General features: G+C 45.7%; 1 protein-coding gene across 1 annotated transcript; it reads left to right on the top strand.

The window, feature by feature from the left end:
• The first annotated feature begins 597 nt into the window (after nucleotides 1-597).
• On the top strand, nucleotides 598-11,770 carry cmya5 (cardiomyopathy associated 5). Its single transcript, XM_035641001.2, has 14 exons — nucleotides 598-875; nucleotides 1,752-2,397; nucleotides 2,564-5,332; nucleotides 7,453-7,548; nucleotides 7,670-7,888; nucleotides 8,017-8,039; nucleotides 8,318-8,442; nucleotides 8,562-8,696; nucleotides 8,852-8,998; nucleotides 9,164-9,305; nucleotides 9,605-9,738; nucleotides 9,858-9,975; nucleotides 10,062-10,238; nucleotides 10,341-11,770. The coding sequence occupies exons 1-14, from the start codon at nucleotides 760-762 to the stop codon at nucleotides 10,591-10,593; spliced, it is 5,100 nt and encodes a 1,699-aa protein (XP_035496894.2). The 5' UTR covers nucleotides 598-759; the 3' UTR covers nucleotides 10,594-11,770.
• Nucleotides 11,771-12,691: the final 921 nt, after the last annotated feature.

The raw sequence follows: 12,691 nt of genomic DNA, 5'->3' as shown, positions 1-12,691 counted from the left end.
GCGATGCTAACAGAAGTGACAAAATCATATAAAAGTGTTCACTGGTTTCTAAATCGCAGGTGTAATTTTAAGTTTACTCAATTCGATTCGGTTTTCCCTTCGCCATCTGGAGCTGTGACGCCATTCAGTACCATCTGATTCACAGGCCTTGAAAAATATTTTAAAACAGGTGCAGCTTTTTATTCAGGTCTTATCTGCAGCCTCCGGTGGCAGTGTAGTCGGGGGTGTTTTGTCTGTCTCCATCTACCCCCTGGTAGTTGTTTGCATTGGGGGCATGTGCATGGGCCTGTTTAGTGTTGCCACCAGCAGCAGAGGGGGGTTAGAAGACCAGGGGATACTATTTCAGCACATGACCTATATTTAACTAAGTGAAGGGGATTTTGATCTTAAAGGCACATTACCTCAGTCAGCTGTTGGACACTAGCAAACACCAAGAGCATCATTGTGGTGATTTCCACAGATCCATAACAATATCTTAAAATTGGTTGAAAATGGAACTTATTGGAGTTAGTTGTTTGCAACTCAGCTGCCAGTGAACCCTACCCACTCCGTCCGCACTCCCCTCTTCTCATACCCCACTCAGTCTATTTCTGTGCCTCGCTGAGTCAGATGGACAGCTCCCAACTTAGAATGACACAAACAGGCAGACCAACTCTTCCCAATTCATAGGGGCTGAAAACGTCAGGAGGACTCTTAAAAAACAGAAAAAATAACCCACATTGGGAGCTGCAAAGGGAAGAGCTGGTGGATATTGACGAGATGGAGGAATGTGAGAGTTTGGACCCGGAGATGTCGGAGCTGCAGGAGTTTCAGTCGGAAGCCTCGGAGGCCGTCAGTCAGGACGATGAGGACGAGTTGGAGGAACTGCAAAACAGGTGATTCACTCCCGTGTCTGGACTTAACACACTAAATAATCTCAATTGTGTATCACACTGTCTTTGTGTGAAGTGGTTTCTCCTCTGCTGGGAGATCTTTCCATGACGTTTACTGAAGGGGAGCCTTGTCTTATTACCTTCTGGAGAATGTAACTGGACAGATGCACCCATGTTACACAAACAGTGCTTCATTTAATACTTCACATGATCATCTGTTCTTCAGCTCATGCAGGAAATTGTCAGTGTGGCACTGCAAGGCAGCTCTATTCGAATATTTGATATTATTCATCCATCCCATATTTTACATCTCATTTATCATGTTTCATGCTTGGTGCTCTAGCTATCTGTGCCATGTCATAAATAGTAGAAGACACTGATATGCTGGATGTATCTGAGAAGTCCAGGCATCTCTTCTCTAATATTACACGAATGACGATTTGGGATGTCACCTTGCTGCAACCCTCCGCCAAGGACCAAGCGGCATTCACAGCGGGAGTGACAGCTCAGAGCCCATTTGATCATTATTTTTTGCGGCTCATCACTCACATTGGCAGATTATCAACAGACATGTGGTCTATAGTGCTGGAGATATACATATCAAGTATCACCTTGAGAAAAGATCAGCGGGTGTTGTTGTGTTTTCATATTTCGATTTTCTGATTTGCCTCTGCTGTGAAGCATGAAATTGGGCACATGTTGCTCAGATACGTTTTGATTTGATTCATTGGTTTGTTCTCTGCTTGCGTTTCCATGAGCCGTGCCAAATTGATCTCCTCTTGCAGTCAGAGTCTTGAGTCATACCCTTCCTCCTAGAGTAAATGGCACAAACAGCCTGCTCTCTTTCCCTGAACTCTATTCCATTCCTCCCTCCCTCAGTCTGCGAGAAGTTGTCCAGGACCAGTCGGTGAAGCCCAAACTCCAGTGCCTGATGGTGGATCCCTCGTTCTCCATGGTAACAGTTCAGAGTGAGGACAGCGGTATTGTTTGGGAGACCGCCTCTAGCCGCTGCTCTACTCCCTGGGCCTCGGAGACGAGCTCCATCTCCGAAGCCTACAGCATGGAGGGCCCTGGGGCCGCGGGAAAGATCACCATTGTCTTCGATGAGGATAAAATAGTCCGCAGGAGGACGCGGTCTGGAGGAAGGAGCAGTAGATTGGGGGACAGGCTGAGCCGACCTGGGAGCTCTAGATCTGCCTCAGCCCTGGGAGTGGAGAGACCGGAGATGGCAGAGGTCTCTCTTCCCAACGTAAAACAGGAGAAAACCGAAACAGAGCCAGGCTTGGAGGAAATCAAAAACAAGGATCAGCAACTGTTCAGTTTGATTTCAGAGGGTTATGAGATTCTCAACATCAGAGTGCCGTCCAAACTTCCTACTGTGGATGAGGAGGAGAGCACAGAGCTGCAGGACAACTTGTCGTATCTGGACCAGACGCCAATGATCAGGTCCCGAAACCACCAAGACTGGAAAGAGCAACAGAATCATGTCCTGCCAGAGGAGGGGGAAATACTGGATCTCCAAGAGGTATGTACAGTGTCTGATGATTTGAACAATTATTTTAAAAAATGGGATTTTTAATTTCTAACACTATTTTCGATTTAATTCTTCCTGTCCAGCCATTCACATAAATTAATACATTGATTTGTTCTATAAAATGCCTGGTTTATGGATTGATTTGATCTCTCCACAGGACTCTTCGCAGCATTTAGCAGACACAGAGTCCGGACACACTCAGAAAGAGAGAACCAGTGACATTGACTATTTTGAGAAGTTTACCCTTTTGGATGATGCAGTGCCTGGAGAACAAGTTCCAGAGCTTCATGAGGAGGCACAACAGCCTCCAGTGAAAGCCCAAGCAGAGGAGCAAGAACCTCCGAAGGAGACAGCCACAGACAGCCTCTCGGCGTCAGAAGAATCTTTTGTCTTTGTTACAGATGTGGAGATGGGGGAACACCTGGATGAGGTCTTCTACGGAGAAGGAGCTCCTGCTGATGCACTGCAGCGGAAGGATGACGACGAGGCGGAGGCTGAAGCCAGGATGAGAACGAGACGAGAGAGCCAGAGATCGATGAAGGAGAGCGGTTCAGTGTTGTTTGGGAGCGAGGAGACCGTCCTCACACCGATCTATATCTCATCCGGACCCCCAAAGATCATTGACCTTATCCTCCTGGAGGAGCCCACCGCCATGTCCTTTATGTACTCTGACCTTTACGAGGACGCTGTAGGGCAGCGGCAGAAGAGTGATGAGGAAAACTCAGAGGCAGAGAGCGTCACATCGGTGAAGTCTTATAAGAGACGTCTGTCGGATTCAGAGGAGGCAAACGGATACCTGGAGAAGTTTACTTTGAAGGATGAAACTCCCACCATGGAGGCTCAACCACAGTCAGTGGACAATAAGAAGGAGGGGAGGATGATGTGGTCACAGAATGAGTTTGCAATGACAGGATGTCTAATGAGGGTGGCCAAAGAAGACAAGACAAAGACAGAGGAACCAAAGACACAGGAGGTCGGTGCTGGAGACGGGAGTGATGATGTTCAATCAGCAACATTTGAGGAAAAAAGCGAAACAGAGAAACTCTCCATGGTGACCGAAGAGGAGGCTGACGGTAAAGCCTCAGAAGAATCAATTCAGGAGGATCAGGTGGAAGCCCAGCAAGTGAAACATGAGGTAAAAGGAGAGGCTGAGCCTCTCAGTAGCAGCACTTATCAGAACGTTCCTGAAATCCAAGAGGTGGACACAAAAGTAGAGAAAACAGAAGAAGAGAGTCAGGAGCATCAGAAAGAGGAGCAGAGAAAAAGCGAGCTTGTGAAAGCTACAGATGAAACAGCTGTAAAAGCACCTGTAAGCAGTGAGGTGCCACAGACGGACATTGAATCAGGATTACAAACAGAAACGACTGAAAAGAGTTTGTCTGAGGCGGCAGTCCCTGACACTGAGATGGTGGCTGCTGATGAGAAAAGAGAAGCTGAGGCCAAACCAGGGGCCTTAGTTGAAAAAGAAACGCTAACCACGACCGAGCCCTCGGCTGAGATAAAGACATCGGCTGAAATATCTCTGTGCGAGGGAAAAGAAGCAGCAGGAGTCACTCCTCAAGACAGTGCACCCGTTGAAGTCACCACCAGCTGTGATAGTGCAGTACACGCAGTCGTGGAGGTAACCGAGAAATCAGTGAACCAAAAAGAGAGACAAACCCAAGTTCAGATTGATCTTCATGAGGTAACAAGTGTCGAGACGACAGATGTTCCAACAGCGACGAGGGAAACTGCAGCTAAGAGCCAGCTGCCTGAAATCATTGTCGAAGCTGACCAGGAGTCAGCTGAGGTCCGAAATGAGACTTCAAGTGAAGTAACCGCGCCTGTGATGTCAGAGGAAGTCGAGGCTGATTCAGATAGGACACATTGTGAAATCCTTGAATCCCTGCCACCAGAGGAGTCGGTAACTGATGATGAATCAGACAAAACAAAGGTGATAAGTCGGGATGAGGGTGAAACACCCACAGAAGACACCGGGACTGTGGTGCAAGACACGGTGAATGACGGTGCGGAGTTGATCCTCCTCGTGCCCAAAGGACAAGCTGTAGAGATGGACATTGATATTATTCAGTGGCCAGACAAGACCACAGGTGATGCACAAGCTTCCCCTGAACCTGAAAGTGCATGTGAACATCTCATAGAGCCTGAAGACACACCGGCACCGATGGAAGAAACAAAGAGTCAGTTGGAATTAGAACCAGAAGTTGCTGTAAGGGTAGAAGAACAACCAGGAAATGACTTAGACAGAGAGTCCTCACCGCTTGCCCCCGCGGAGGACTCAGAGGAGAAGAAGGTGGAGGAGGACTTAGAAGAAGATGAGCCTGTCTTTTCCCCTCTGAGGAGCTTTACACCCCAGGAGGATTTATCTGGGCCGCGCCAAGAGGATATACAACCAGAAGAACCAGACGTTGAACAAAAGGCGGAGACGAACGAGGTGGAAGACGCCCCAGAAGCAATCGTTATTAAACGGGATGTTGGTCCGGATATTGATCTGCAAAGCGAGGACGTGGGGCAAAAAGTGGAGCAAGATGAGAGGATTCCAGAGCCTCCGGGAACACCCGTGGAGGAGCTTGGATATGAGTTCATATCTAAACAGGATGCAGAGGATGTGCCCGAATCTGAAATACAGAGAGATGCAGAGGAATCCTCGCCTGCATCTGGCCAGCGCAGAGGAGAGAGGATGGATGTGGAGATGGACTTGGAGGAGAAAGTGCTTGATCTGCCGCCAGAAGAAGAACTGATTGAGGCTGACTATGACATCATTGACGCAGAGGAGGAGAGTCAGGCCCGACTGGCTGCTGAGCTGCAGGGGATGGATTGGTTCTGTCTCACCTGTGGATGTCTGCTGTCAGAGGACGAGTGTGTGTCGGGAGAGCATCGCAGCCACGAGGTGACGTCAGTGGACAAAGCCTATGAGGAAATCAAGGTAGTGTACAAAAAGCACATACAGTATTTGTTGTGTGCTGTATATAGAGTTTTTGAAAGTTTTTTGAAAGGGGCACCTCCCTCAGTTTACACCTCAAGACCAATTTACTTCTCATGAGAAGTCTTAGTGTGAGATTAGGTTTTCATTTTATAACATGAGTGTCTAACAAAAGGTTATGTTCAGTTGCACCATGGGAAATGTAGGGTACAGAGGTTTGGGATCTTCAGCACGGCTAGGGAATCAATCTCTTCTGATTTTCTTTTTTAATCTGTTTGTTGCAAGTCATCCAACTTTATAACTGCAGTACTAACTCACTGGTGAAACACTCCAAGAAGTCATGGAATATGTGTAGTAAGACATACACAAATAGGATAATCAGGGAAACCCATTCAAAAGTTGTGAGTGCTTAATGGAGACACTAGGTCACTCATAATGAACAATATCTCTTCCTGCAATTATTAGGTCTTAAAATGTAGAAAATGAATTAAATTTTCTAAATAAATTAAATAAAGTAAATAAATGTGACATTAACAATATTAATACTACTACTATTAAACATGCTCAGATTAGTAGTAAAGTTAGAGTATAGTGTTGATTACAAACGATCTACTTAATAATGTATATTTATTTTAAAGAATTGAAACGTAAGGAATACATTTCATGGAATATTTAAACATTTTTGAAAAATCTGTTTTTCTTTGAGTAAATAGGCTATTTCTCAAAAAAACATCATAATAAATTTGACAAATGCAAAGAGGAAAAGTATTTATAGGATGAGATCAAGTCCTAATCAGCTGAGATAACGTGCCTTTCTTTTTTCTTTCGTCCGTGGCCTTGGAGTTCACTTCTGAAATGACACAGCACCAGTTTTGGTGGCTTGTGGTCTGCCGTGCCGTGACTTGATAGCAGCTCATCGTCATACACTTCAGGAGAACTATTACAACATACGGTTATGATCATCACACACTTTACTGGAAAATCAGTTCGGGACATCATTTAATAAACGGGTCTCAAATTAGTCGGCTCTAACGTTTCCATTCATGCAGGCGATGTTGCATGCTCCCAGGCTGCGGCCAAGCACATTGAATTGTTGTGATGTAATGCTCCACTTTGATCAGTGGAAAGGTCCAGTGTGTCATCATCGAGTGGACGCTGAGATGAGATCCGATCACACACACTGTTCTCGCATGCTGTCCCTCTGGGTCAGCACAGGGTCAGCCATCTTCTTTTTAAAATATGAATGTACATTATAGCAGTGAAGGTGCAATCAAAAGAAAAGGTTGGTTTCTTTCGCCTGCAGTTTCCCAAAGGCCTGCAAGTCCGCTTGCTTGATTTAAACAAGTTGAGAAATCTCCTCACTTGGCTGCAAGATGCTACTTTCAACAGGATTGACATTATTCAATTGTCAAACAAATTTTTGTATCTAAATCTATGTATGTGTATTGAGATTTTGTTTAATGCCTTTGAAAAACAATTACAATGAAATATAGGGCATTTAAATCAAAGGAAAGCTGGAACAAACTGAGACTGATCAAATGTCAGATCCGGGTGATATTTGAACCACACCTAGGTCACGTGCGATTTTGTATTTATGTGAAACATTGACAGTTGGACCGTAAATAAGACAAAGATCAAAACTGTAAATACGATCTGACCTCAGCACCGAGAAGTGCTCTCTGTTCAGATGGTGATCCGATTGTGACACGTTTACCAGAACAACTTAGCAAACCTGTATCCAGTCCAGTTCTCTATAGCCAGGATAAGATGTGCAGTAGAGTGCACTCGTACACATGTTCACACACATTCTCCTTCATACACCCACACCTGTTACAGCTTCAGGAGGATCAGAGAGCGATCTGCTATATGCTGAATGCTGCTGTGGGCAACATTTCGACCTAACGATGAACATGTGTCATCAGTAGAAACAACAGCAGAAGAAAGGAGCGTCTGTCTCCCACAGATCAATCAGGGCGCCTTAGTATAATTCATGTTTCTGGTACAGCTGATGGGATGGATGTCACGCCTACAAAGTTCCAACGCCTTCTGCTTAATCGTGGCTGTGTGTTGTTGTCTGAGGACACACGTGTGATAATGTATGCACACGTGTTTTTGCGTAACAGGAGAAGCTGAGTGACTGGATCTCAGAGCTGCAGGGGAGGTCGGAGAACATTGAGGACTTGGTGTCTGAACTGGAGCTGGCCTACAACACCGTAGAGGTACGGCCCACTCCCCATGTGTCATTCACGCTACAATTGCTATTTAAGCGGGTGCGATCGGATTAATATGCGTTTGCGAAATCAAATGTCTCTCTTTGTCCGTCGCTGTCTCCTCCGCCAGGACCAGTGTGTGGAGGGCGAGGCCGTGATGCGGGCACAGAACGAGGAGATGATGGCCCTGGTGATGGAGCAGTACAACGGCATGTCCGTCAGCATGGAGGAGGAGAAGAAGGCCAAGCTGGAGCAGCTGTACGACCAGATCGTCTCCTTCCAGGAAAGCATTGACACCACCAAGGCCACTCTGGAGACCACGGCCAGAGAGGCCGAGACTGACGCCCGGGTGAGTCCGGATGCGTCTGCGATTAAAACGATTAAATCAGTGGCGTCATGTTCAGTGAGTGGTTGGTGATCATCGGGGTTTGTGTCAAATTTTGTGATGAATTCCTCTTCAATCTGCTCTCCTACCAGTCGCCCAGGGACATTCACGCAAGGTAATGTTGCTCAGTGAATGGAGTGTGAGCTGGTGTGGTTTCCCAACAAAAACAACAACAACAACTACAACAACAACATAATAACATATTTCTAGATAACAATAACCTGTGCAGCATGCTGCTTGACCTACAGAGCTATAACCTCGCTGATGATTGGATTGTGGACAAATGTTTTCTTTTACGTTCTCCGAAACCAAAATCAGCCTGTAGCATCTCACTGTTTTGACATTGACTTGTGGTCGTGGCCAGAAGTGAAAATGTTGCGGTTGTGTGTTCAGGCTGGAGTCCGCTCTGGACTCGGCCATGTCACTGGAGCTGGGTCCCAAGGGGCTGCTGGTGTTCGAGGACTACGCCAAGGGCAACACTTCCAGCTCACACCTCGCACAGCGCAAGGGAATCCCGGGTAGGTCTGATACGACAGCATTTTTTCACAGACACACCTGAATCCGCAGGGGGTCTAGTGTCCTGTGCATGCAGTATATGTACGTATGTGCCAGTATGGATTTTTGTACTGTGCCTCAGTGCCTCAGAGGCCCACGCTGCAGCCCCAGGAGCCAGACTCAGCCACCAGCACCAGTGTCACCGTTTACTGGAAAGTCAACCCCGGAGACATCATAGACTGCTTCCAGGTCTACTGCATGGAGCATCCACAGGGAGGTAAAGACTTCATCTCCATCAGACCTATAGCTCTTGATAGAATGGTCCCATCTCAAATTGGAAGAAAAAGACGCCGTCAATCACAGAGAAATAGTTAAATTCCAGAAGAAATGACTTTCCAACGTGAAGATGTCTATGTTGCTGGTTCTCCACAGCTGTGTCAGAGGAGTACCGTGTGACCGTGAAGGAGAGTTACTGTGTCTTGGAGGAGCTGGTGCCTGACAAGACGTACAAGGTGTGGGTGATGGCTGTCAACTACTCAGGCTGCTCTCTGCCCAGCGAGAGACTGGCCTTCACAACCGGTCAGTCCGCGACAACTCGAATCTCTTCATCTGATAACAATGGACGCATCATTTTAAGTTTTACTGGAATTTAGATCACTGTTCATTCTCAAAATGACATATCTATGTTTGTCCAGGCAGCGGCGTGTTGTTATAGTCTCAGATACCTTGTTCTCCTCCTGGCAGCTCCATCAGTGCCGGCGATTGACACAGAGCGCTGTACCGTCACGTGGGATTCAGCGACGCTGAGGTGGCAGAGGCAGACCGCCGGACAGAGTTACACCTTGGAGTACTGCCGCCAGTATGAGCTGGAGGGAGAGGGGCTCAGGTGGGTCTCAAACATGCTGATCAGAAGACCTGGATCATTTATGTGTAGTCGGCCACGGTTATTGTGGGGAAATTATGAATCGCAGAAAAATACAATTTAGTGAAAATTCTTTCTGACATTGAACACACTGGGAATTTGGGAAAAAATAACAACCAAAACTAATTATAAAACGCATATTAAAATGTAAAGCCACGAGTACCCTTTTACCCCCCAAACTAACTACTAAAATCTTTACTCCACATGCATTAACGCTTTGCGCTGTACAAAGGTTTGATAATATTTGTGCAACATCTTCCTAGATCCATCTCAGGCATCAGGAGCTGTGAACAGAGGGTCCTCCTGCAGCCCAATGAGAATTACCTGTTTTACATCAAAGCTGTGAATGAGGCCGGAGCCAGCGAGCAGAGCGAGGCTGCACTCATTTCCACAAAAGGTTTAAAAAAAACACACACACACACACACACACACACACACACACACACACACACACACACTTTAACTGTTAATGTCGTGTTTTATTTGATTTTCTTCTCTTAATGCTACTTTTTCCAGGGACGAGGTTCCACCTGCTGCAGGCCTCGGCTCACCCCGCTCTGGAGCTGTCGGTGGACCAGACCACTCTGCACTATTCCCAGGACGTACATGAAAACACACCGCTCGCAGACCGACAGTGAGTTGAACACAGTTTTCTACCAGGAAACTTTTCGGGAATATGTGTAAAACCCCTAGTTTGTGTGGGGGTTTTTTTTTTCCGAGGTGTCCATCCATCCTGGGGGAGTTGCTGCCAGTGCGTGGGCGCTACTACTGGGAGACCATAGTGACAGGAAGTGCAGCCTACAGACTTGGAGTGGTTTACAGCACAGCCAATAGAGACAGCCCACTGGGGGAAAACAGCCTGTCATGGTGTTTGCAGTGTATCCCTTCACCATCAGGGTATGCATACCCCTCCCTCCCCTCTCCTTTTTTAAAAAAAAGATACTTCCCATCATTGTTTTTAGTCTTAACCTTTCACCTGTGGTCTCTCCGTCTTTACAGTTGCACGTATCAGCTGCTGCACAACGACGTCCAGTCCAGTGTGTTTGTGATTGAGATGCCTGAGCGAGTGGGCACTCTCCTGGACTACCAGCTCGGCCGTCTGTCTTTCTACAACGCCCACAGTGGTCAGCTGCTGGGAACCTTCAGCCAGCGCTTCACCCACCAGTGCCACCCGGCTCTGGCCCTGGAGACGCCCGGCAGTCTGGAGGTCAGCATGGTGCTGGAGGCGCCGGAGTTCACAAGGGACAGCTAGCTCCGCTCCTCGCCTCGACACGTCCCAAGAGTTTACAGTTCACGTTGGACATTTGTTGATTTGAATGATCTTACTTTACAATGTTTTAAATGAACACTAGCACAGATATGATAAAACCCACTTAAGTACTAAGTACCTACTTAGTAAAGCAAGAAGACACAGTTGGGTCCCATTTGTTCAACCCATTTCATTTGATCAGAACTTGAACAGCATGGAGCTCACTTTCTGACTCAATACAAATTAAATTGTAGTCTTTTTTTTTGGCGACAGAAATGAAACTGTCTTGTAAATATGAAAAAAAACAGAGGTAGTGCAAATGAATGGTGAAGGTGTGCAATACAAATGGATTTCAAACTGGGTGCCTTTTCCCCGGTCTCGTATTTTGTTTTGTCAAGAAGGAGAAATGATCTGTTGTGGATCATTTTGTAATTTTTAACCGTGAAAGTATGTGGCAGTTTTGTATTGTTTTGTAAGTGTTTAATGATTTGATACTTTTCAGTTGCCTCAACTGACATCAACAAAATTGAGTCAAATACACGTATCGTCACTGAGACACACAAGTGATCCAGAAGAGTTTATATCCACACAAATATACTGTAGCACTTTTTGAACTGTCTCATGTTGTGAATAGGTCTGTTTTGTGTAAATAACCTTTGTAAACAGATGTAATCAGTTGTTTTTTTTGTTATGTTGCAACTGTTGGCAAATGCAGTTGAGCAGTTCTTCTCTCTCTGTCTTGTAAACGGATTTTCTTGTTTTAGAATGATTATTGTTTTTTTTCTATTTGCACAACTGGACTGATTATTATGACTCAGCGCAATAGTTCTCTAGTTTGTGTTCACCACCAGGGGGCCTCAGGACTCCATTTGTTGTAATATTGGCTGCAAATTCACCTTTAATTTAAGAGATTGACAATAGAGTTTGGAAATCACTTGAATGGACATGGAAATTAAACACTCCGTAACTCTAAAGCAGAGATGCAGTATTAAATAAAATGAGCATAATTTGTAATTGTTCAGTTATTGATGATATAACCAAACAGCCACTGTCAAATATATTTTTTTGTAGTTTTTTCCTTTTAGATCCTTTTGCCATGTACCTTTTCATCACCCAGTGCACGTAATGTAATTAATATCAACTTTGATACACAAATTAAATGTGAAAAAAAATCTGTTTACCCTCTGTTACAGTTGAAAGGTACCTCAGACTGACATCCTTTGGATATACTGGATTTCTGCTGCAGATCCCAACAACCTCTACAAAAACTATCCTACATTAATCCCTCAAAATGCTTTTTATGACCTACAGCTACTGTGGGTTTGTGGTCCAAGCACATCACCGACAGGCGATATGGTTTTCCAGAGGACATGTCGTTTCAAAATTATTATATTACTATTTTTCCAGGCACTCAAACAGTCCCCCCCCCCTTCTCTGACACCTTTCCTCATTTCTGAGGAAACAGAGCGGGGAGGGGGGCAAACACATGCGGACCATCAGGGGCCTGCTGCTGGCGGCTTCCTTCTGCTCTGCTGGACAACTCAGCTGGAACCCGGAGAAAGGCTCTTTGAAAAACGACAGCCTCGTTTGACTGGAACCGACTCTTCTCTGCCGTCCTGCAGTGGATCACACTGAGCAGAGAAACTGGAACCTTTTTTTGTTTTTGCTGAATTCCAGGAAGGCTCTGTTTCTGTAAGTTGGGACCCGGTTTTGCTGCTGCAGGCCAGAGAATATGATGTTACAGCCCTATTTTACACCTAAACACTTCTTCTTTGACACTATTTAATATGATTGATTTGAGCAAAACATTTTCCTAAAACAGAACAGCAGTTGAAACGTTACCACGGATTTCTTGTTATTTCATGTTACTGCACTAAATAAATCACCAGCCAAGAGGTGTTTCAGCAAGAGTCTCACCCACATGTGACCAGTGACGTGAACATTATCTGATTTCAAGTATACATCATTTCTCCTCAGCTTCACCGCCCACCCTCTTTTTCCATGTCTAAGGCCAAAACCAAACAAAGAGCTCTCTATCCTACCGACATCTAAACAAAGTAGCACACAATCAGAGAGACACAGCGGGCAACAGTGAAATCAT

The sequence above is a fragment of the Scophthalmus maximus genome, chromosome 19, assembly GCF_022379125.1.
Source record: "Scophthalmus maximus strain ysfricsl-2021 chromosome 19, ASM2237912v1, whole genome shotgun sequence".
NCBI lineage: Eukaryota > Metazoa > Chordata > Actinopteri > Pleuronectiformes > Scophthalmidae > Scophthalmus > Scophthalmus maximus.
This window is presented reverse-complemented; position numbering and strand designations above follow the sequence as displayed.